The 19,860-nt window shown below is 68.5% G+C and overlaps 2 protein-coding genes across 5 annotated transcripts in view; one reads left to right on the forward strand and one right to left on the reverse strand.

The window, feature by feature from the left end:
* LOC113967686 (mitochondrial import inner membrane translocase subunit TIM16-like) overlaps window positions 1-9,064 on the forward strand; it is a 38,004-nt gene extending 28,940 nt beyond the window's left edge. The window contains exons 10-31 of one of the 3 annotated variants that reach the window (XM_027683482.1): window positions 1,917-1,971; window positions 2,329-2,386; window positions 2,484-2,629; window positions 3,072-3,167; window positions 3,253-3,426; window positions 3,546-3,678; window positions 3,759-3,934; window positions 4,008-4,116; window positions 4,216-4,302; window positions 4,396-4,538; window positions 4,615-4,719; window positions 4,842-4,927; window positions 5,003-5,144; window positions 5,254-5,343; window positions 5,421-5,537; window positions 5,625-5,760; window positions 5,865-5,956; window positions 6,042-6,128; window positions 7,561-7,645; window positions 8,176-8,315; window positions 8,691-8,756; window positions 8,902-9,064. In XM_027683482.1, the coding sequence (XP_027539283.1) occupies window positions 1,917-1,971; window positions 2,329-2,386; window positions 2,484-2,629; window positions 3,072-3,167; window positions 3,253-3,426; window positions 3,546-3,678; window positions 3,759-3,934; window positions 4,008-4,116; window positions 4,216-4,302; window positions 4,396-4,538; window positions 4,615-4,719; window positions 4,842-4,927; window positions 5,003-5,144; window positions 5,254-5,343; window positions 5,421-5,537; window positions 5,625-5,760; window positions 5,865-5,956; window positions 6,042-6,128; window positions 7,561-7,645; window positions 8,176-8,315; window positions 8,691-8,756; window positions 8,902-8,988 (2,410 nt within the window). In that variant the 3' untranslated portion in view covers window positions 8,989-9,064. Of the gene's footprint in view, window positions 1-1,916; window positions 1,972-2,328; window positions 2,387-2,483; window positions 2,630-3,071; window positions 3,168-3,252; window positions 3,427-3,545; window positions 3,679-3,758; window positions 3,935-4,007; window positions 4,117-4,215; window positions 4,303-4,395; window positions 4,539-4,614; window positions 4,720-4,841; window positions 4,928-5,002; window positions 5,145-5,253; window positions 5,344-5,420; window positions 5,538-5,624; window positions 5,761-5,864; window positions 5,957-6,041; window positions 6,129-6,219; window positions 6,385-6,758; window positions 7,077-7,560; window positions 7,646-8,175; window positions 8,316-8,690; window positions 8,757-8,901 lie in introns of those variants that run through there. The other 2 variants (XM_027683480.1, XM_027683481.1) reach the window with 2 other exon arrangements.
* Window positions 9,065-9,558: 494 nt separating this feature from the next.
* Window positions 9,559-17,819, reverse strand: GLIS2 (GLIS family zinc finger 2). Of its 2 annotated transcripts, XM_027683485.1 has the most exons (6): window positions 17,780-17,819; window positions 13,657-14,035; window positions 13,041-13,217; window positions 12,531-12,664; window positions 11,790-11,908; window positions 9,559-11,680 (listed from the first exon to the last, which is right to left on the reverse strand). In XM_027683485.1, the coding sequence occupies exons 2-6, from the start codon at window positions 14,017-14,019 to the stop codon at window positions 10,893-10,895; spliced, it is 1,581 nt and encodes a 526-aa protein (XP_027539286.1). In that variant the 5' UTR covers window positions 14,020-14,035; window positions 17,780-17,819; the 3' UTR covers window positions 9,559-10,892. The 2 variants fall into 2 exon arrangements, with proteins under 2 accessions (XP_027539286.1, XP_027539287.1); XM_027683486.1 differs by lacking the exons at window positions 13,657-14,035; window positions 17,780-17,819 and adding an exon at window positions 13,462-13,644.
* Window positions 17,820-19,860: the final 2,041 nt, after the last annotated feature.

Here is a 19,860-nt window from a genome sequence, read left to right on the forward strand (position 1 = left end):
TCACAGCGACCCCCGGGACCCCCGGGACCCCGGAGTCACAGGGACCCTCCGGATCTCTGGGATCTCAGAATCACAGTGACCCTTGGGACACCCAGGACATCTGCGACTCCAGAGTCACAGGGACCCCTGGGCACTCCACAGGACCTCTGGGATCACAGGACTCCTCAAAGTCACAGAAATTTCTGGGACCCCCAGAACCTTCCAGACTCACAGGGACCTCGGGATCCCAGGAGCTCCCAGAGTCATAGGGACCCCAGGGCTCCCCAGAGTCACAGGAACCCCCAGGATCCACAGGGACTCCATGAGATCTCCTGGACCTCCAGAGTCACAAGAATACCCAGGACCAAGAGAATATTCAGGACTCTGTCAGTTCCCAGACCCTGCAAACCTTCCATGTCTCCAGCCCCAGGACCTCCAGCATCCCTGGGGCTGGGGTCCCAGGGACCCCAGCACCTCTGGTGTGTAGACACACAGGTATAGGGGGTAGGTGCAGGTGAAGGTATCTCCCTCATATCCCCAGCACCCACGGGACCCCTGGCACCACTAGTAACACCAAGGGCTGAGTGTCCTTGGCACCCCCATATCCAGTGTGGCCAGGGTAATCAGGGTCCCTGGCACCCATGGGACCCAGTGCCCTGTGATCCTGGTCTCTCCATGCCCCTGGCATCCACAGAGCCCCTGCCACTGTCTTCTGGGGGATGGGAGGCAGTGGGTGGCCCTCACAGGGCTGTCCCTATGCCCTGGTGGCAGCAGAGCTGTGCCCAGTGCTGCAGGACAACATCCCCTGTTTGGCATGGTGAAGATGGCACAGGCTGGTCTGGGACAACCAGGCACCCAGGGTGCCCTTGTCCCAACCCCGTGCCCCTGTGGTGGTGGTAGTGCTGCTGACAGTGGTGGCAGCAGGGCAGGGGACCCCAGTGCCTGCCATGGGCATCCCATCAGTGTTTGCCTGGGTTGTGTCAACAGCCCTGGGGCAGGACAGTGCCATACCAGCCACACCTATCCTTCATGGCATGGGATGGCATGGAACACCTCTCTCCCCTTGGCACAGCCACAGAAATGTCAAACAAAGGTAACAGATTGTCCCTTCAGTCTCTGCCTGCGACCCTCCCTCCTCAACCCCTGACACGGGAAGGCACAGGGGTGACTCCGTGCTTTTGTCACCACTGTCCCCTCAGGCCACTGAGTATTCCCTGTTACAGATCCCTCTGGTCTCCTTCTGCCACCAAGCGCCCCCCCAGCCATGGTCCCCTCTGGCCATGGAGCATGTCCTGACCACCAGACCCTCAGTCACGAGCATCCCCCCAGCCATGGTCCCCCTCAGCCGTGGAGCAGCCCCGGGCTGCAGGCTGGGACAGGGTGCAGGACAAGGAGCAGGGACACGCTCCAGCGGGCACAGCCCAGCCTCAGGGCACTCCCCGGGCTGGTCAACACCGCAGGTGCCAGGGTGTGCCACGCGCCCACCCAAAACTGGCCAAGCCGGCCCGGCCGGCCCTGGGGCTCCCCTGCAGGTGCCAGTGGCTTTCCTAAGTGAGGTCGGGTGCAATGTCCGGGTTCTGGGAGCAGGGCTGGGAGCAGGATGCCCCACAGCTGGGCACGGCTTCGCAGCAGGCACCGAGCATCCGGGGCTGGGAGCAGCTGGCAGTGCCATCCTGCTGCCAACATGTCACCCCAGGGTGGGACAGTGCGGGTCCAGCTGTAAGCTGGGGACTAGCCCAGCACCCTGAGGGCACCCCCCAGCTCCACCACTGCCCTCCAACCGCTGACAGGATCTGATCCTGCCCTGCACTGCCCCAGCACAGGTTTGGGTGCGCACCAGCCAGGGAAGCAGGATCCAGCACCACGGCCTTCAGGGTGCTGCACTGAGGGGTGCCCTCAGCTCAGCACCCCCAGCTCAGCATCCCCTTCCCTTGCAGGGTGACCATCCCACTGTATGACGCCGACACGGGGCTGCTGGTGTTGGCAGGGAAGGTGAGGTCCCACAGCAGCGGGGTGCAGGGGGGTACAGGGGGATGCAGGGGAGTGTAGTGAGGTGCTTGTGGGTGCAGTGGGGTATAGAAGCATGCAGGGGTTGCAGGGGGTTGCAGGAGGCTGCAGAGGGGTGCAGGAGATGCAGCAGGGTGCATATGGGTGCAGCGGGTACAGGAGGGCACAGAAGGGTGCAGGAGAGCGCATCGAAGTGCATGTGGATGTAGGAAGGTGCAGTGGGGTGCAGGGATTGCAGCAAGGTGCATGTGGGTGCAGAGGGGTACAGGAAGGTGCATGTGGGTGCGATGGGGTGCTTCCTGCAGCCTCACTCATTCCCTGTCCACTCCACCTCTCTTCCAGGGAGAAAACCTCCTGTACTGCTTTGAGGTGGCCCCCACGCAGCCAGCGCTCACCCAGGGTAAGCAGGTCCCACCCCGCACCGGGGTCATGGCAGCCCTGGGGGGCTCACCCCTGCCTGCACTGCCCACCTCATGTCCATCCCCCCCTCCCCACAGTGACCCAGTGCCGGACAGAGGGCTGCACGTGGGGCCTGGCGGCCGTGCCACGCCGGGCCCTGGACGTCATGGCCTGCGAGGTGCTGCGTGTCCTGCAGCTCACCGACACTGCCCTCGTCCCTGTCAGCTACGTGGTGCCACGCAAGGTGAGGGGGGGCTGCTGGTGGCCCTGTGTCGTGGATGCCTGGTTTCATCTCATGGGTGACACCTCGCCAGCACCAGGTGACAAAAGGCACCCGGGTGCAGTGGGACCCCAATCCCCAGCCTGGGGAGAGCAGAAGAGGAGGTCAAACCTGGGAGCTGGCAGTGGGTCACGGAGTGTGAGTTTGCTGCGTGCTGGATCTGGGAAGCTGGGTGCTGCCTGAAGACTTGGGGTGCTGGAGAGTGGATGCTGATAGCTGGGTGCCACCTGCTGGGTGCTGTTGTGCAATAGGTGCTGGGTGCTTAAAGTGGATGAAATTTGGGTGCTGGGTAGTGGAGTCTGGGTGCTGGAGGTGTCTGGGGGTGTCCAGGACTGCCTCAGCTGCAGCAGGAAGGAGGCTGTGGGACTTTGGGAACACCCACCTTGCCCCATCCCTTCTCCCACAGTCTGTCCAAGACTTCCATGAGGATCTGTTCCCTGACTGCACTGGGACCCTGCCGGCCACCAATGCCCAAGCCTGGTGGGCAGGCGACAACCAGCAGGTCAGTGTCACCCAGGGGTGTGTCCTTGCCCCATGGGGCATGGGGCATTGCCACTGCCCCATGCCCACCACTGTGCCTGGTGCAGGTGGGGAGGGTGAGCCTGCACCCTGCACGGAGATCCACAGAGACCTTCACCTCCCCTGTCATCGCCTTCACCCACCACACCAACACTGGCCACACCGACACCGATATCAGCCACGCCGACACTGACATCGGCCACACGGACACCGACATCGGCCACACCGACGCCGACCGGAGTGTGAGCATGGGGTGCTGGGAATGTGCTTTGGATGCTGAGGGGGGGTCCCTGCCACCTTTATACAGCAGGGAAAGGCCGGGCTACCAGCACCCCCTGCCCACCTGCTATCTCTCCTGTAGGAGGCCAGTGGCTACTCCTCGCCATCCTCGCTGGCCTCGCCAGGCAGTGCAGCCACCTCGCTCTCAGCCAGCACCGGCCCCTCCAGCGGCTTCGCCAGCAGCCCCAGCCAGAAGTCCCTGCAGAGCATTTTGGGTGAGCAGGCAGCAGGGTGAGCTCGGGGTCCCTCACTGAGGAGGGGTTCGGGGCACTCACCTACCCCTCACCCGCTGCAGGGCCCAGCTCCCGCTTCCGGCACGCGCAGGGCCGGGTGCTGCACCGCGACTCCCACCTCACCAACCTGCGGGGGCTCAGCCTCACCACACCGGGCGAGTGCGACGGCTTCTGTGCCAACCACCAGCGCGTCGCCCTGCCCCTGCTCACCACCGGCGGCCAGATCGCCGTGCTCGAGGTACCCCGGAGCGGCTGGAGGCCGGCACGGCGCCGTGAGTGCCATGCCAGTGACTCCCGTCTCTTTCCCGCAGCTTTCCAAGCCCGGCCGCCTCCCCGACACAGCCGTGCCCACCATCCAGAACAGCGTGGCAGTGGCCGACCTCTCCTGGGACCCCTTTGACCCGCGGCGCCTCGCTGTGGGTGTGTGTGCCAGCCCCGCTAGAGCGTACCGGGATAGTCCCCTGGCTCCAGGCGTGCTGATCACCACATTAACCACTGCCCATCCTTTTTGGTCCCCAGCCGGTGAAGACGCCAAGATCCGGCTGTGGCGGATCCCTGAGGGAGGGCTGCAGGAGACACTGCAGGAGCCTGAAGCCATTCTCCAAGGTGAGGGGGCGCACCGAGCACCCTACACTGGGGACAAGCCAGCCCAGTGGTGTCCACAGCTGGGGACAACCACGCACCACTCAATCTTCCCAGGTCACACGGAGAAGATTTACTCCATCCGCTTCCACCCCGTGGCATCCGATCTCCTGGTTTCCTCCTCCTACGACATGACCGTGCGGATCTGGGATCTGAGCGCCGAGCAGGAAGTCTTGTGCCTGCAGGGACACACAGATCAGGTAAGGAATGACAAGCCTGGGGACACCTGAGGGGTGACTTTGGGACACTGAGGGGACACAACATCTGTCTACCCAGATCTTCAGCATGGCTTGGAGCCCAGATGGGAAGAAGCTGGCGACAGTGAGCAAAGACGGACGGATACGGCTCTACGAGCCGCGGTGCAGCCCTCAGCCTCAACAGGTACAATCACGGCACTGAGGGTGGGCTGGAGAGGTGGGGCTGCAGGCAGGAACGCCCCCGAGGGCACCTGCCCGCACCCCCAGCTCTCTCTGAGCAGGCAGAGTGACCTTCTCCCCACACAGGAGGGTCCAGGTCCCGAGGGGGGACGCGGAGCACGCCTGGTTTGGGTTTGCGGTGGCGACTACCTCCTGGTGTCCGGCTTTGATAGGTAAAGAGGGGGACACGTGCCAGGACAGGGACACCAAGGGACACCATGCTCCCCCTCATTGAACCCTCCCCACAGCCGCAGTGAGAGGAGGATCCTCCTGTACCGGGCACAGGCTCTGCCTGAGGGACCCTTGTCCGTCCTCGGGCTCGATGTGGCCCCTTCCACCCTCCTGCCCTTCTACGATGAGGATACCAGCGTTGTCTTCCTCACTGGCAAGGTGAGGGCTTGCCCTCCAAAAAACTGGGGGGCTACCTGTCTACAGCACCCCAAAAGTGCAGAGGGACCCTCCATGCACCTTGACAGCCCCTGTCTCACTCCATCCCCAGGGTGACACCAGAGTCTTTCTCTATGAGGTGACTCCTGAGCCCCCCTATTTCCTTGAGTGCAACAGCTTCACCTCCAACGAACCCCACAAGGTAAAGAGGGGCAGTGCTGCCTGTCCCTGACCCCTTGCCTGCGCTGCCAGACCCCGCTCACGCCCCCACCCCACCAGGGCTTCGTCTTCCTGCCCAAAACGACGTGTGAGGTGCGGGAGGTGGAGTTCGCCCGCGCGCTGCGCCTGGGGCAGAGCACCCTGGAGCCCGTGGCTTTCCACGTGCCACGTGTCAAGGTAGGTGGGGGGTAAGGGGGAGGCTGGCCGTGTTCTGGGATGGGGACAGAGGCAGGGGACGCCCCTCAACGTCACTTGCCCCCACAGAAGGAGTATTTCCAGGACGACCTCTTCCCGCCGACCCGCGTCTGGTGGGAGCCGGCCCTGGGTGCCGGTGCCTGGCTGGCGGGGCAGGACGGGCAGCAGCGCCGCGCCAGCCTGTGCCCGGCCGGCATGGTGCCAGGTGGGTGAGGGGCAGGGCAGGACCCCCAGCCCACGGGGATGGTGTGGGGGGCTGTCGGCCACGGGGCGAAGCCCTCCTGCCCCACGGTTATGCCGCTCTCCCAGTGAGCGAGGCCCCGAAAGAGGCTCCGGCTCGGAAGTTCGTCCCTGCATCCGTGTACCTGGAGGAGAAGTCGGACGAGCAGAAGAAGGAGGAGGTGGGTGCTTGGGTGGGGAGACCGCCCTGCAGTGGGGCTGGGGGTGATGTCCCGTGCCCCACGGCTCTGCCCGGCCTCCCCACAGCTCCTGAGTGCCATGGTGGCCCGGCTGGGCAACCGAGATGACCCGCTGCCCCAGGACTCCTTCGAGGGGGTGGATGAGGACGAGTGGGTAAGTGCAGGGACTTGGGAGGGGAGACACGACCCCCGTCGGGTCTCATCAGACCCTGCCACGCCCGTCACCCACACCGAGTGTCCCGCAGGACTAGGCTGGACCCGGCACCCCAAGGACCACCCGGCAAACCCCGCACCCGCAGGGCCGGCGGGGGAACCGAGAGGAGAGAGAGGAGGAGGAGGAGAAGGAGGAGGAGCAGGATGTGCAGGGCCTGCCGCGGGCAGGACCCGCTATTAAAGCCGCTGCACCAGCACCGCGTCCTGCCGTGATCCCGGGACACCGCGGGGAGCACCGGGGGGCGGACACCGGGGCGGACACCGGGGGACACGGGGACCAGGGGGCACCGGGACAGCGGGGACACAGGGACCGGGGGGCACCGAGACCGGCACAAGGGAGGACACGGGGACTGGGGAGACACAGGGACCGTCCCTGGAGGAGACACAGGGAGTGGAGCCGGGGGGACACAGGGACGGGGGGGGGACAGGGACCGACAGCGGGGGGACACCGTGGCCGGCAGGACACAAGGATCGGGGGGGGGGGGAACAAGGGGAGCGGGGGGGGGGCCAGTGGGAGGGCGGGGGACACAGGGACAGGCACCGGTAGGACACGGGTACTGGGGGGGACACGGAGACCGGCGCCGGGGGGCACAGGGACCGAGGGGACACAGGGTGCGGCACCAGGGGGAGCAGAAGGACCTGCACCGGGGTGACACAAGGAGCGGGAGTTCACAGGGACCGGCATCGGGAGGGAGACGGGGACTGGGGCGGAGGGAAGTCGCGCCCCACCCGCCCGCCACTGCCCGGACCTCCCGCGCGGCGCGGCCGCCAGGGGGCGCTGAGCCCGCCAGGGGACGCTCCGCCCCGCGCCGCCGCCGTCTCGGTGCCCGCCGTGACCCTCGCCCCCGGCCACGTGACCGCCGGGGGCGGAAGAGGCGGTGGGGACATGGTGAGAGGGGACGGGGCGGGGGGACGGCGGGGATGGGGCTGGGCAGGGACCGGGGACGGGCACCGAGCCCGCGAGTGTGCGAGGGAGCTGGGTCTGGGGGGGCAGGGACGGGGGAGAGCGGACAGGACAGTGGGAGGGGGGACAGGGACAGGGGGAGAGGGACAGGACACGGGAGGAGTGACAGGGCCTGGGGAGGGGGAGCAGGGACAGGAGAGGGGGGATAGGGCACGGGAGAAGTGACAGGGCCTGGGGAGGGGTAGACGGGGCGGACAGGGCAGAGGAAGGGGGACAGGGCCAATGGAGAGGTGACAGGGCCTAGGGAGGGGGTCACAGGGCCAGGGAAGGGGGGACAGGGTCGGGGAAAGGGGGACAGGGCCAGGGATGGGTAGGGCAAAGCCCCAGGAGACAGGGAGAGGTGACAGGGTGAAGGCCCTGTGTGGGGATGGGGCCCCGTGGTGGCTGTGACAGCAGGATGTCCCCGCAGGCCAAGTACCTGGCACAGATCATCCTGGTGGGGGCCCAGGTGGTGGGACGGGCCTTCATGCGGGCGCTGCGTCAGGAGTTCGCAGGTAGGAGCTGTTACACTGCTCTGAGTGCTCCGTGTGCCCACACTGCCCTGCCCCAGCTCTGCTCTGCACCCCCACCCTTCCCCAGGAACCCCAGTGCTCCCCGTACCCACACTCTGCCCGCAGGGGACACCTGCCAGGCTGTCACAGTGTGACAGTCCTCACCCACCTCCCAGCACTGGCCTGGTGGTGTTCATCTCAACCCAGGCTCCCAGCAGCCTTCCCAGGCTCCAGCCTGGCTCTGGCACCGCTGCCAGGCTCCCAGAGATCCCAGCACCCCAAAGGGCACAACAGGATAATCCCTGGGACAGGAGAGCCCCAACCCTGCCCCGCCTGCAGCAAACGGTGCCCCCCTGACCCCTGACACATCCCCGGCACTGGGATCACATCCAGGGGTGATTGGAGGGGGGCAGAGGGGGACACTGGACTCTGAGCACCTCAGAGCCCGGGGGCTTTGCTGCCTGATTCCCCCCCAAGGCCTGCAGGTCACGGGGATCACTGTGGGGGTCTCATGGCCTGGGTGTCTCCGGCAGCGAGCCGGGCAGCAGCCGATGCACGAGGACGCTCCGAGAGGCCCCAGTCTGCTGCCGCCTCCAGGATCATCGGCATCAGCCTCCAGGAAGCTCAGCAGATCCTCAATGTCACCAGCCTCAACCCTGAGGAGATCCAGAAGGTAGAGGGCCCCTCAGAGCCAGGGACGGAGGGCCCTGTCTGCCCTGAGGGTGCTGCCTGGCATGGGGGTGACAGCTGTTCCCCAGTGCTGTCCTGGGCCCAGTTAATCCCAGTTGGAGGATTCCTTGCCCCAGCTGGAGCAGCCCTCGGGGCTTGGCCCCTGCATCTGCCCAGGGGGGCTGCTCAGGAAAGGGGACATGGGATCCCCGGACGTGCCCGACCGGGAATGTGGGAACTCACAGTGGAGTCAGGCAGAGCCAACATGTCCCCAAGATCACACCTGTCACCTCCAGCAATGCTGCAGGGAGCGGGAGGCCCCCAGGGTTTGGGAATGGGGAAGGTGGAGATGAATCTGAGCCGGAGCTTCTCTCGGCAGAACTACGACCACTTGTTCAAGGTGAACGACAAGTCTGTGGGAGGCTCCTTCTACCTGCAGTCCAAGGTGAGTGAGGGAGCAGCGGGGGCTGTGCCTGTGTGGGCACCTTCCCCTGCCTGGGATTTGGGACAGGCAGAGCCCGAGCACCCCTGTGGGTGAGGCAGTGAGGGGAAGTGTCACCCCATCCCTGTGTGTCACCCCGTGTCCACAGGTGGTGAGAGCCAAGGAGCGGCTGGACGAGGAGCTCCGCATCCAGGCCAAGGGCGACAAGGAGAAGGAGCGGAAAGCTGAGACGTGACTCCCGCCACCCCTGGCCCCCGTGTCCCTCTCACCCTTAACTTATAGGTGGCCAATAAACACCGTGTCCTCCAGCACCTGGCCTGGCTGCTCCGTGCCCGGGGAGGGAGCAGGGACTTGCCCACTGCTGCCCCCGAGGGATCAGCCCCTGCCCTGGGGACAAGGAGGAGGAAGAGGGAGGCAGCTGGGGAAGAAGGGGTGTCCTCGGGGCATCAAGGGCTGCCAGGGCTCAAATGGCACTGGGGGAGGCTGTGGGAGCTATTTTTGGGCGGGGTTGGATGCTCTTGGACTGAGTGCACGGATACCTCTGGCTCTATACCCTGGGGGTGCTGTGCCATTACCCTTCTCCCATCCCAGTGGATGACTGCTGGGTTGAGGGGGGGGACACACGCTGTGGCTGTCCCCACCTGCAGCTCATCCTGCTGCAGGGCTTCACTGGTGCCAAGGAGTGTGGGGACACAGCCAGGGGTCAGTCAGAGCCAGCTGTTCCCCCCACAGGTCACACCCACCCCCTCCAGCACTCCTCTGCCCCCAGCATGGGCTCCTCACTGCTGTCACCATGGCCGCGGCATTGAAACAGGAACTTACTTCAACTTTATTGTTTTCTTAATAAACTTCCTCTCCCCTGGACGAATATAGTGTTACAGTCGTTAGCTTATCTCGTACTTGTGCAGTCCTTACACGCTACGCTAACAGCGATGGAGCCCAACAGGAGGAAAATAAAAACAACCCAGAAACTACGATAGAAAGGCACTTCGAGACCGTTAAAATACTGATGTCCTGGAATGTGCAACAACAAACCGACAAGGAGCGAGGAGACGTTACACCGGCCGGGGTGGCCTGGTCGATGGCCCGCGGCCATGCTGGGCTGGGGCAGCGCCGGGCGGCCGCCGGTGAGACCAGGGAGACCGGCTCCCTGCGGGGCGCGCGTGGCCGGGGCTCCTCAGCATGGAGGGGCAGCGCTGGGGAGACCCCCATGGTTCAGAGCGGGCCGTGAGTGGGGGTCCTGCCCGGCGGTGGGACGTACATATGGCCCCCGGGAGAGGCTTTGAGCTGTGCCCACGCTGAGGCTGGGCACGCTGCCCGCCCCACCACTGCCCCGTGGCTGGGGGCTCACCTGGGAGCATCCCACCGGTGCATCCCGAGGAGCGGGTGCCCCGCCAGCCAGTGCCGGCGGTGCCCAGAGCCGTGCCCGCGCCGCCCGCATGCGCTCACGGTGCGTGGTTAGGTATGAACGTAGCTAGAGGGGTCTGTGCCCGGCGCAGAGCCGGCGCGGCGAGCGGCACACGCGGCCGTGTGCCTTGTCACGGGAGGGCCGGGGAGGCGGCGGGAGGGTGCGGGCAGGCGCCAGGCCGGCGTGTGCCCAGCCAGCTGGGCCCGGCATGAGGGGCCATGGCTGCGGCACTGCCCGTGGCCGTGCCGGCCGTGCGGGGTGGGATGGCACGGCCGGGCACAGCTCGGGGCGGCGGGAGCGGGCGGTCCCCGAGCTGTCACCCCGCTGTCTGTGCGGCGGGAGGCCGGGGGGCTGCGGCCCCCCACGGCAGTGCCAAGGCTTCGGGCAGGGAGACGCCGTGTCAGCAGAAGCAGGAGAGCCCAAGCAGGGCCCTGTCAGAGCAAGGGGCTGGTCAAGAAATAAATAGCGGCATATCCGGCTGTCCAGGCCCGAGAGGGCAGGGGGACCCCCCTGTGCCCCCAGCTGCCCCCAGTGCAGGGTTGCAGCCGGCTCTGGCCGCCGAGGGATTATTGCTTTTCTCAGAAGAGTCCGTTCTTCTTTCGTGACAGTTAAAAGCACGAGCGAGGCCCCGCCGGGGCTGCAGGGGAAAGGAAGGGGCGATGCCCCTCCGTCCCCAGGGAGCGGGATCTGCCCACGGGACCGGCGGCTGGCCCTGGGCATCGTCGAGCCCCTCAGTTGACTGCGGCGGGTTTGAGCAGCAGGGAGCCGGGGGGGATGAGCACCCAGCCAGGGGGCAGCGCCTCGGGGCTGCCCCCCGAGCTGACACCGGCTGAGAGGTCAAGCACAGCCCCCGGCAGCAGTGCCAGGCTCTCGGGGAGCACCCGCGACCGCCCCGGCTCCGTCCTTTCGCCCCTCTCCTTCCGGGTGTCCGGCCCCTTGCCCGCCTTGGGAGGCCGCCCCTCAGCCCCGCTGCCCTTCTCCCCCTCGGCCTTGGCCCCGCCGGCCAGCAGCGACATGACAGGCAGCCCCAGCCCCGCCGCGAAGGGCGAGGGCAGCAGCGGGCTCTTGGCCAAGTTCAGGGGGCCGCCATTGAGGGGCAGGACGGGGCCGGGCAGGGCGGGCAGGGTACCCGCAGCCCCGCAGCCCAGGGCGCTGAGGTCGAGAGGTGCCGGTGCCAGAGGGATGGGCAGCGCCGGCAGCCCTGGGGGAGCGAAGAGGGCGGCGGGGTTGGGGATGACGAGCTGTGCCCCGTTAACGTAGGGCACCTCTGGCGAGCCCAGGGGCGTTTTGGGAGGCGGATGGACCTTGAGCATCTCTGGGTGCTCGGGGGAGACAAAATGCCCGTGGGCTTTGATGTGCTTGCGGAGGGAGCTGGGGTCAGTGTAGCGCTTGTGGCAGCCCGGCATCTTGCAGGAGTAGGGCTTCTCCACGTAGTGGGTGCGGGTGTGCTTGAAGCGGTCGCTGGAGTTGGAGTAACGCTTGTTGCAGCCTTCATAGGGGCAGATGTAGGGCTTCTCACCTGCGGGACAGCACCGGGTCTGCCGGGGGGCACCAGCCCTGCTGGGTCCCCTGTGCCCCCCCGGGCCCCGCTGCTCCCCCGGTGAGCGCGGTGCGGGGGCTGCACTGACCTGTGTGCGAGCGGTTGTGGATTTTCAGGTTCTCCAGGCGGGAGAAGCTCTTGTTGCAGGTGGGGCAGCGGTGTGGCTTCTCATTGGTGTGTGTCCGGATGTGGATCAGCATCTTGTACCTGCCGGGATCAGGGGAATCACAGAATCATGGAATGGTTTGAGTTGAAAGGGAGCTTAAAGCTCATCTCATCCCAACACACCTGCTGTGGGCAGGGACACTTTCCACCAGCCCAGGTTGCTCCAAAACTCATCCAACCTGGCCTTGAACACTTCTAGGGATGGGGCAGCCACAGCTTCTCTGGGCAACCTGTGCCAGGGCCTCACTACCCCCACGGGGAAGGATTTCTTCAAGATATAATCTAAATCTCTCCTCTTTCAGTGTAAAACCATTTCCCCTTGATCTATCACTATCTGCCTGTGGAAGTATCAGTAAGGGAATGTTAGGGAGGGGGTCAGTCCTGACTTCCAGGGCATGTTCTTGTCCCCGTACCCTGGCTATGGGGTGTGGGAACAGGGACATCCAGGCCAGTACAGTCATCCAGCCTGCCAGGACCTCACACCCTGCACCAGAGGAAGGGAGGGAGGGAGGGAAGGAGGGAGGGAGGGATGAGGGGAGGGAAGAAGGGATGAGTGGAGGGAAGGAGTGATGGACACTCCCCCTGCACAGGCCCAGTGCTGGGCTCCTGGCTCCCATAGCCCCCCCCAGGGACCCAGAGACCCCCCAGAGCCACCCATGCCCACCTGGCGTTGAAGCCCCTGCCATGGCGGGCACAGCCCTCCCAGTGGCAGCAGTACCCTGCATCCTTCTCAGGTTTGACATGGAAGTCATTGACATGGTCCACAAGGTCTTGCAGGAGGTCAAAGAACTGGTTGCACTGCGGGCAGAAGGCTGGGGGTGAGGAGGCCTGATGGGGTGGGCACTGGGGGTGGCCAGGACCCCCAGCAGGGCCAGCCCCTGCTCCCCATCCCACCCCAGCTCCCACCCGGACCACATGCACAGCAGGACCAGCATTTGGGGAGATGGAAATGGCCCTTTGCACGACCATCCCAGCCCCGTATCACCCTGCACAGCCCCCAGCTCCCCATGACTCCCCCTCCAGTCCTACATTGTCCCTGCACGGCCCTCCAGCCCCCAACCTCGCCCCCAGTCCTACAGAGCTCTGCCATGGCCTTCCAGCCCCACCTCAAAGCTTCCACACACCCCACCAGCCCCACAACTCTCCACAGTCCCCCCCATCCCTTCCTGCTGACCTTGGACCAGCGGCAGATGAGCTGCTTGGGCAGGGGCAGCTCAGGGGCGAGGCGTTTCTCCTTGCTGGGGGGCAGGAAGGCAGTGGGGGGCAGATGCAGGGCCCCCCCAGCCCCCAGTGGCAGGAAGAACTGGAAGGAGCTGGGGAGGCCGTCGATGTAGCGCAGGGACTGGAAATCCTGGAGCAGAGCCCGGATGAGGAGCCGGTAGGGGACGGGGCCAAGCTGGATAGAGACTCCAGGAGGCCCCAGAACCCTCCAGAGAGATCCCCAGAGATCCCCTAGCCCCCCCTGAGACCCCAAAGCCTCCCAGAGATGCTGAAAGATCCCCCATAGCCCCCCCCAGAGATCCCCTCATGCTCCCCAGAACCCCCCCTATGCCCCCCCCTCCCCCACCCCAGGGACCCCAAAACCTCACAGATACCCCCTGAGAGAGCTTCCCGGAGGCACCCTGGGGATGCCACTGGAGCCAGGGGGCAAGGGGGGAGGGCAGGCAGGACATTGACCCCAGGGTGTGTGTACACCGGCAGCACTGGGCACGCTGCCGAGGCTGGGAACGCCGTCTGGGCACAGTCCCCACCGCTGGGGACACCTCGCGGGGGGTCACGGCCGTACTTACGTGGGGGGTGAGGGGGCCGGGCAGGTCCCCGCTGCCCTGGCGCTCAGGGGACAGCGAAGCGCTGCCAGCCGGAGACTCCCCCCCGGAGCGGGGCGAGAGGCTGAGGTCCACCACCGGCACGGCAGCCGGGAAGCGCCCATCCCGCGGCTCCACCAGCCTGGAGTGTGCCAGGAGCCCGGGGGACGGCGAGGCTGGCACAGCACGGCGACCCCCTCGGCTGCCCCCTCGGCCATCCCCGACCGGCGGGGTGTCCGGGCGCTGGGGAGCGCGGGGTCGGGGCCCGGAGGGACCGCGCTTCTCCCGGGCAGCTCGCAGCTTGGAGATGCTCAGCTTGAGGTCCAGGGGCTCCTCCAGGGAATGCATGGTGCCGGGGTGGACTCTGCGGGGGACACCCGGGGGTCACCGCAAGGGTGGGGGGCACCAGTGCCACCCGGAGCATCGCCCCAGCCCGGCCCCATGGCGATGCCCGGCTCCGCTCCGGGCCGGAGGCCACGGTGCTGGCACAGGGACTGTGCCGTCCCTTCCAGCCACCCTGCAGCGGCCCCCTCCCGCAGCGGGCAAAGGGCAGCGCATGGCACCGGGCCCCCCCCCCCCGGCCCCTCGGTGTCCCCAGCATGTCCTCTTCGTGTCGCCGGCACAGCCCCTTGGCCCATGACCAAACCCTGCCGGGGATTGCCAAATCCCCCGGGCACCCGCGGCGCGGGAGCCGCGGTGTCCCCATTCTGCCCCCCCCGGCCCGTCCGCCCATCCATCCGTCCGTCCGTCCCCGCGGGCCTGCCCCAGCGAGGCCTTTCCCAGCGGCAGAGGAGGGCGGTGGCGGCCACCAGCCCGGCGGTGACCCGGGCAGCCGAGCCCGCTGGCCCCAGCCCCGGAGGCGGCAGAGCTTCCTCCCCCGTCGGGGCCCCTTCCCCGCTGGCCAACGCCGCTGCTGCCGGGGCCGGGCAGGGGCTGCCGGCCGCACGGCGTGGCACGGAACGGCATGGAATGGCACAACACAATGCCACCCTCGTGGCTCGGCCGCCACACATCTGGCAGGCAGCTGAGAACCGGGCAGCTCGGTGCAGCAGTGAGCGCCCGAGCCAGAGCCCCCGCGGTCCCCCGGCTGTGCCCCCGCGGCCACCCGCATCGCCCAGGGCAGGGTGGGGGCGGCCGAGGGGCCGTGTCGGGGGGCACGGCGCACCCAGCACACGTGGCAGCGGGGGGCCCCCCCTCCATCCCCACCCCGCCCCGGGGGGCCCGTCCCCCGCCCTGCCCCGCCGGAGGGGCCCCCCGCGCTGGCGGGGGTCCAGCCCGGCTCAGACGCTGAGGAATGCGGAGGAGCCGCGGGGGGCATGGGGCCCGGGCGGCGGGGCGGGGGACCCCTTGCCTGCACCCCCGTGCTGGCTGAGGGGCCGGCCCCAGGGGGGGGGTTCCTGTCCCAGGCTCCCACGGAGGGAGGAGCTGCCCCACAGCATCGCATCACTCTGAGCCCCCACCCCGCGGCCCCATAGCGGGGTCCCTCCTCTCCAGTGGGGGGTCCCTGCCTAAGCATCCGCCTCCTCCCACCGCTGTGGGGGCTGACCCGTCCCCTGGGGCAGGGACACCCTCCAGAGCCCCTCCGGCCATGGGGCCTGCCCCATAGTGGGGTCCCTGCACTCTGGGGGGGTCTTCAGCCTGAGCCTCACTGCAGGACCTGCTCATGGGGTGTCCCCACCCTGAGCCCCCCCCTCCGGTTTTCAGGCTACAGCGGCTTCCCATGTGCCCCACAGCCTGGTGGCACAGCTCGAGGACAGACGGACGGATGGCGGGGGGGGGGCTGCACCACAGCTGGGGTGTCACAGCGGAACCCCCGGCCGAGGGAGTGGGACAGGGCGCTGGCAGCCCTCCAGCGATGGGGGTCCCACAGTGGGGCCGGGCAAGACATCGGGGCTGGTCCCACCGTGGCGGCCGCGTCCCCACGTCCTCCGGGCTGGGAGTTTGGGGGGTCCCGGCGCGGGCGGTGCTGGGTGGGGACGGCAGCCATCCCCGGGCGGGACGGGTGGGAAAGGGGCCTCCAGCCGCTGACGCCAGGGCTCCCAGCGCGGCCGCGGGCGGGCGGGCAGGCAGCTGCCAAACCACGCGGCCTCGGGAAACGGGGCGCCGCGGGGGCCCCGCCGGGATGGGGACGGGGACAAGCCCTAGGGTGGCTTGGCCGGACGCCCCGGCACCTGCGGCCCCCGCGCGCGGCCCCTGGCCGCTCCTGCCTGCTCTCCCCCCACGGCCTCTCCTGCCCGCGCCAGGCGCTGCCAGCCCAGCCCCAGCCCAGCTTCCCCCCCGCCACACCAGTTCAAACCAGTCCGGCGCGGCGCTGGGCCCAGGGGCTTCCCAGTGCGGGTGGGGGCCGTTGGGATGGAGCCCAGGCGTGGGGGGGAGTCCCCCCCATCTCTGCTGGCCGGGCTGGGGTCCCCTGGGCCCCCCACACTGCCTGGCCGCCGGCACGGCTGGGGGACCCGGGGTGACCCTGGCGCAGCCGGCGGGGTGCCAGGTCTCCAGGCTGGCTGCTGGCATCGCCGGGGTGTCGTGTGTCCCCCCCCAGCCCCAAACCCGCCAGGAATAGCACAGAAGGGCCGCGGGGCAGAGGCTCCCGCAGCGCAGTGGGCTCGGGGATGGCGGCGGAGAGGGATGCCAGTGCCACAGCCAGGGGACGGTGACCCTGGGGCTCGGGGAGTGGGAACGGCGCCAGCGCTGCAGGCAAGGCTCGGTCCCCGCCGCCGTGGCACTTGGCAGCGGCAGACTGGCACCGCCGCGACGGGAGGCAGCTCCCGAAGCCCCCCGTGCCGGGGCAGCGTGGGTGGGTTGGCAGGATGTGGGTCATTGTCCCCACGGCTGCCACCGTGGGACCCGCCATCCCTCCCTGTCCCACTGCGGATGGTGCTGGCACTGCCACTCCTCACTGGAGCCCACCGGTGCCCGACGGGGCTGGGGGAGGTCACATCCTGCCGGTGGCTCCAGCTTGTCACTGTGGGTCGCCAGCACCCGTCCCCTCCCGCCATCTGGGCTGATGGCAGCCCCCAAAGCTTTCCCCAGGAGTGGCCACGGTTGGAGTTGCAGTCCCCAAGCCGAGGCCAGTGCCATGGTCTCCCCTTCCCAGGCATGTGGAGGTCGTGGGGATCCTGGCAAGGGGCTGACACCACCCACCCTCCGGGGAGCAGCCCCACAGCAGTGCCACCAGCAGCAAGGACCCTGCTACCTCTGCCTGGGGACACGGCTGGAGCACGCGGGGACAGGAGCAGGGTGGTCCCCAGCGCCCAGCGAATCAGCACCCTGGGTGCGGCAGCAGCGTGGGGATGGGGGGACCTGGGGACCCCGGCTGGGGGTGGGGGTGGTAACAGCAGGGTGACAAAGGCACTGAGAAGAGGAGGTGGCCACTAGCAGCAGGGTTCCTCCATGCTGGGCAGGGAACGAGTCCCTGCAGCAGTGCCCAGGGACATTGGGGACAATTTCTGGTCCCTGCTGCTGGCACCTCAGGGAGGGGGTCACCCCAACCTAGTTCCCAAAACCCCCCTAAACGGCACAGCCTGGGCTTGGCCACCCCACCACTCAGCCCCACGAGGCCGTCACCCCCCGTGATGGGGACTGTCACCTTCCATGACTGGGACCAGGTGTACCCCGAGAAGAGGACGGGGGTGACGGGTGGCTGCTCGGCGGTGGCACCGTCAGGGTGGGACCGCGATGGGGCCGCCCTGTGCCCCCCACCCAGTACCAACCCTTCGCCCTCCCCGCACCGTGGGGACACTGGTGTGTCCCCGGGAGTGGCCGCAGCCGGGCAGAGGCACCCAACACGTCCCCGCCGCAGCCCCCGCCCCACGGCCAAGGTCAGGACACCCGCCCGGGGTGCGGGGGGACAGCGGGGAACGGCCACCCCCCCCGGCACCCACCGGGCAGCAGAGGGTCCCTTCTCCTCACCTCCCCGGGGGTGCAGCGGGGCCACGTCCCCCCCCGACCCGCTCCCAGGGCGGGGGGGTTGCAGGTGCCAAGGGACCCCCCACACCCCACGGGGTGGCTGGGAAGGGGCTCCCCGGAGGGTTCCCCCTCCCCCGGCAGTGGCAGCATCCTCATCATCCTCATCCTCCTCCCCTCCGCGGCGCCCGGAGCGCGATCGTACCTGCGGTGGGGGCTCAGAGCCAGGCGGGGAGCGGGGCGGGGTGCGGGGCTCGGCGGAGCGGGGCCCCCCGGGGCCGGTGCCGGGGCCGGTGCGGGGCGGCCGAGCCGCTCCGCCACATCCGCAGGGGCTGGGGGCGGGGGTGGCGGCGGCGGGGCTGGGCCCCCCCTGCCCGGTCCCGGGGGCGGCGGCGGGGCGGGGGCTCTGCCCGCCGTGATTTATGGCCGCCCCGCACCGAGCGGCCCGGCCCCGGCTGCGGGCGGCGCTGGGCGGGGGCGGGGGCGGCGGCGGCCCCTCCCCGCCTCCGCGGGGGGCACTGGGGGGCACCGAGCCCCGCCCCGGGGGGGACCCGCGGGGGGACACCCGCCACCCCCCCCCCCGCACAAGGTCACCCCGGCTCTGCGGCACAGCCGCCCCCCGCGTGTCCGTGTCCCCACCGGGGACGTGGCGGGGCGGGGGGGGCGGCACCCCCCGGAGCCCCCACCCCGCGCCGGGGCGGCTGGCGGGGGGAAGGGGGGGGTCACAGCGGGGAAAAAGGGGGTGGGGGGGATCCCCCTCCCTGCAGGAGCGGCGCCGCCCGCCCGCCGCGTGACGTCACAGAGCGAGGCTGGCGTCACGCCTGGCGGGGGCCCCCGCATGACGTCACCGGCGGGGGGTTGTCCCGGGGCCGCGGCTCCTTCCGGCGGCAGGATGTGGCGGGGCCGGCCCGGATGCTGCAGCCTCGCCGGGGGGGGTCCCTCCCCCGGGGCCCACGCGGGTGGCTGGTCACACCCCACCCGTGATTTTGTTTGGAGGGAGGGAATGCAGCTGCGGCGTCCCCAAGGGCGCCCCCACCCAAAGCGGGGAGGGGGGGGAACCCTTGCCCCCCCTTGGGTTTTTTGTTTGGCGGGGAGATCTGCGGTGTCCCCAGCAGCCCTACCGTATAACAAGAGGCGCATGAGTGGGAGGCAGCACTGCCCCACGCGGGTGGCAGAAGTCACACCCCACCCGTGGTTTTTCTTTGCGGGGGGAGCTGCTGTGTCCCCAACAGGCCATTAGGAAGGGGGAGGGGGGGCTGTCACGGGAGGGCTGCACTGTCCCACACGGGTTTTTGGTGGAGAGAAAGCTGCCGTGTCCCCAACAGCCCCACCCCAAAAGGTCGGACGCGAGTGGGAGGCAGAATTGTCCCCCGCGGGCGGCTGAAGTCAAACCACACACGTGGTTTGGTGTTTTTTGGGGAGGGGCAGTGCCGTGTCCTCAGCGTCCACACCCCAGAACGGGGACACGAACTGGGGAGCAGACCTGACCCATGCGGGTGGCTGAAGCCACATCCTACCCGTGGTTTGGGGTTTTTTTTGGGGGAGGCGGGGGGAGCTGCTGTGTCCCCTACACCCCTGCCACAAGTGGGGGGAGACACGGGAGGGCAGCACAGTCCCACGCAGGTGACAGAAATCCCCCCCTACCCGTGGGTTTTTTTGCGGGGGAGGAGCTGTTGTGTCCCCAACAGTCCCACTACAAAACGGGGGGGGACACACGGTGGTCCCTGTGCCGTGGGGGGATGTGCAGCCCCCGCAGTGGGGCCCTCGCGGGGGATGGGGCAGGGGGCCCAGGGGACAGCCCGGCAGAACCTGTCCTGCAGCTCCCGGCGGGGCCGGGCCGGGGGGACTTGAGAGGCAGAGCTGAGCCCACCCTGCTCTGCAGGGCCGGGTCCTGCCCCTCCGGGGTGACAGGCCACCCCCCGGCCCCCCTGTTGTCCCTGCTCTGATGGCCCCGACCCCAAAGGCAGGTCCCTCAGGTACCACATGGCTCCTGCCAGCCCCGTGCCCCCTGTCAGCCCCCAGACCCTCCTGATAGCCCTGTGCCCCCCTGCCAGCCCCCCATGGCCCTGCCAGTTCTGTGTCCCCCTGCCAGCCCCCAGACCCTCCTGCCAGCCCCCCATGGCATCTGTCATCCCCCCAGACTCCCCATCAGCTTCCAAGCCCCTCATCAGCCCCCAGAGCCCCTCTTGCAGCCCCCCAGAGGCCTCCTGAAGCCTCCTGCCAGCCATATGACCCCTGTCACCCCTTAACCCCTGAACCTCAACGCTGCTGTGAGCTCTGTGCCCC

The sequence above is a fragment of the Neopelma chrysocephalum genome, unplaced genomic scaffold (assembly GCF_003984885.1).
Source record: "Neopelma chrysocephalum unplaced genomic scaffold, ASM398488v2 Primary Assembly neopelma1_65, whole genome shotgun sequence".
Taxonomy (NCBI): domain Eukaryota; kingdom Metazoa; phylum Chordata; class Aves; order Passeriformes; family Pipridae; genus Neopelma; species Neopelma chrysocephalum.

What these genes read in the sequence shown, in the direction of transcription:
- GLIS2 (XM_027683485.1), bottom strand. Translation starts at nt 14,019, where the DNA reads ATGCATTCCCTGGAGGAGCCCCTGGACCTCAAGCTGAGCATCTCCAAG. An exon ending in GGCAGGGGCTTCAACGCCAG is followed by an intron (nt 11,909 to 12,530) that starts GTGGGCATGGGT and finishes TGATCCCGGCAG; the next exon opens with GTACAAGATGCTGATCCACA. An exon ending in CCACAACCGCTCGCACACAG is followed by an intron (nt 11,681 to 11,789) that starts GTCAGTGCAGCC and finishes GCTGTCCCGCAG; the next exon opens with GTGAGAAGCCCTACATCTGC.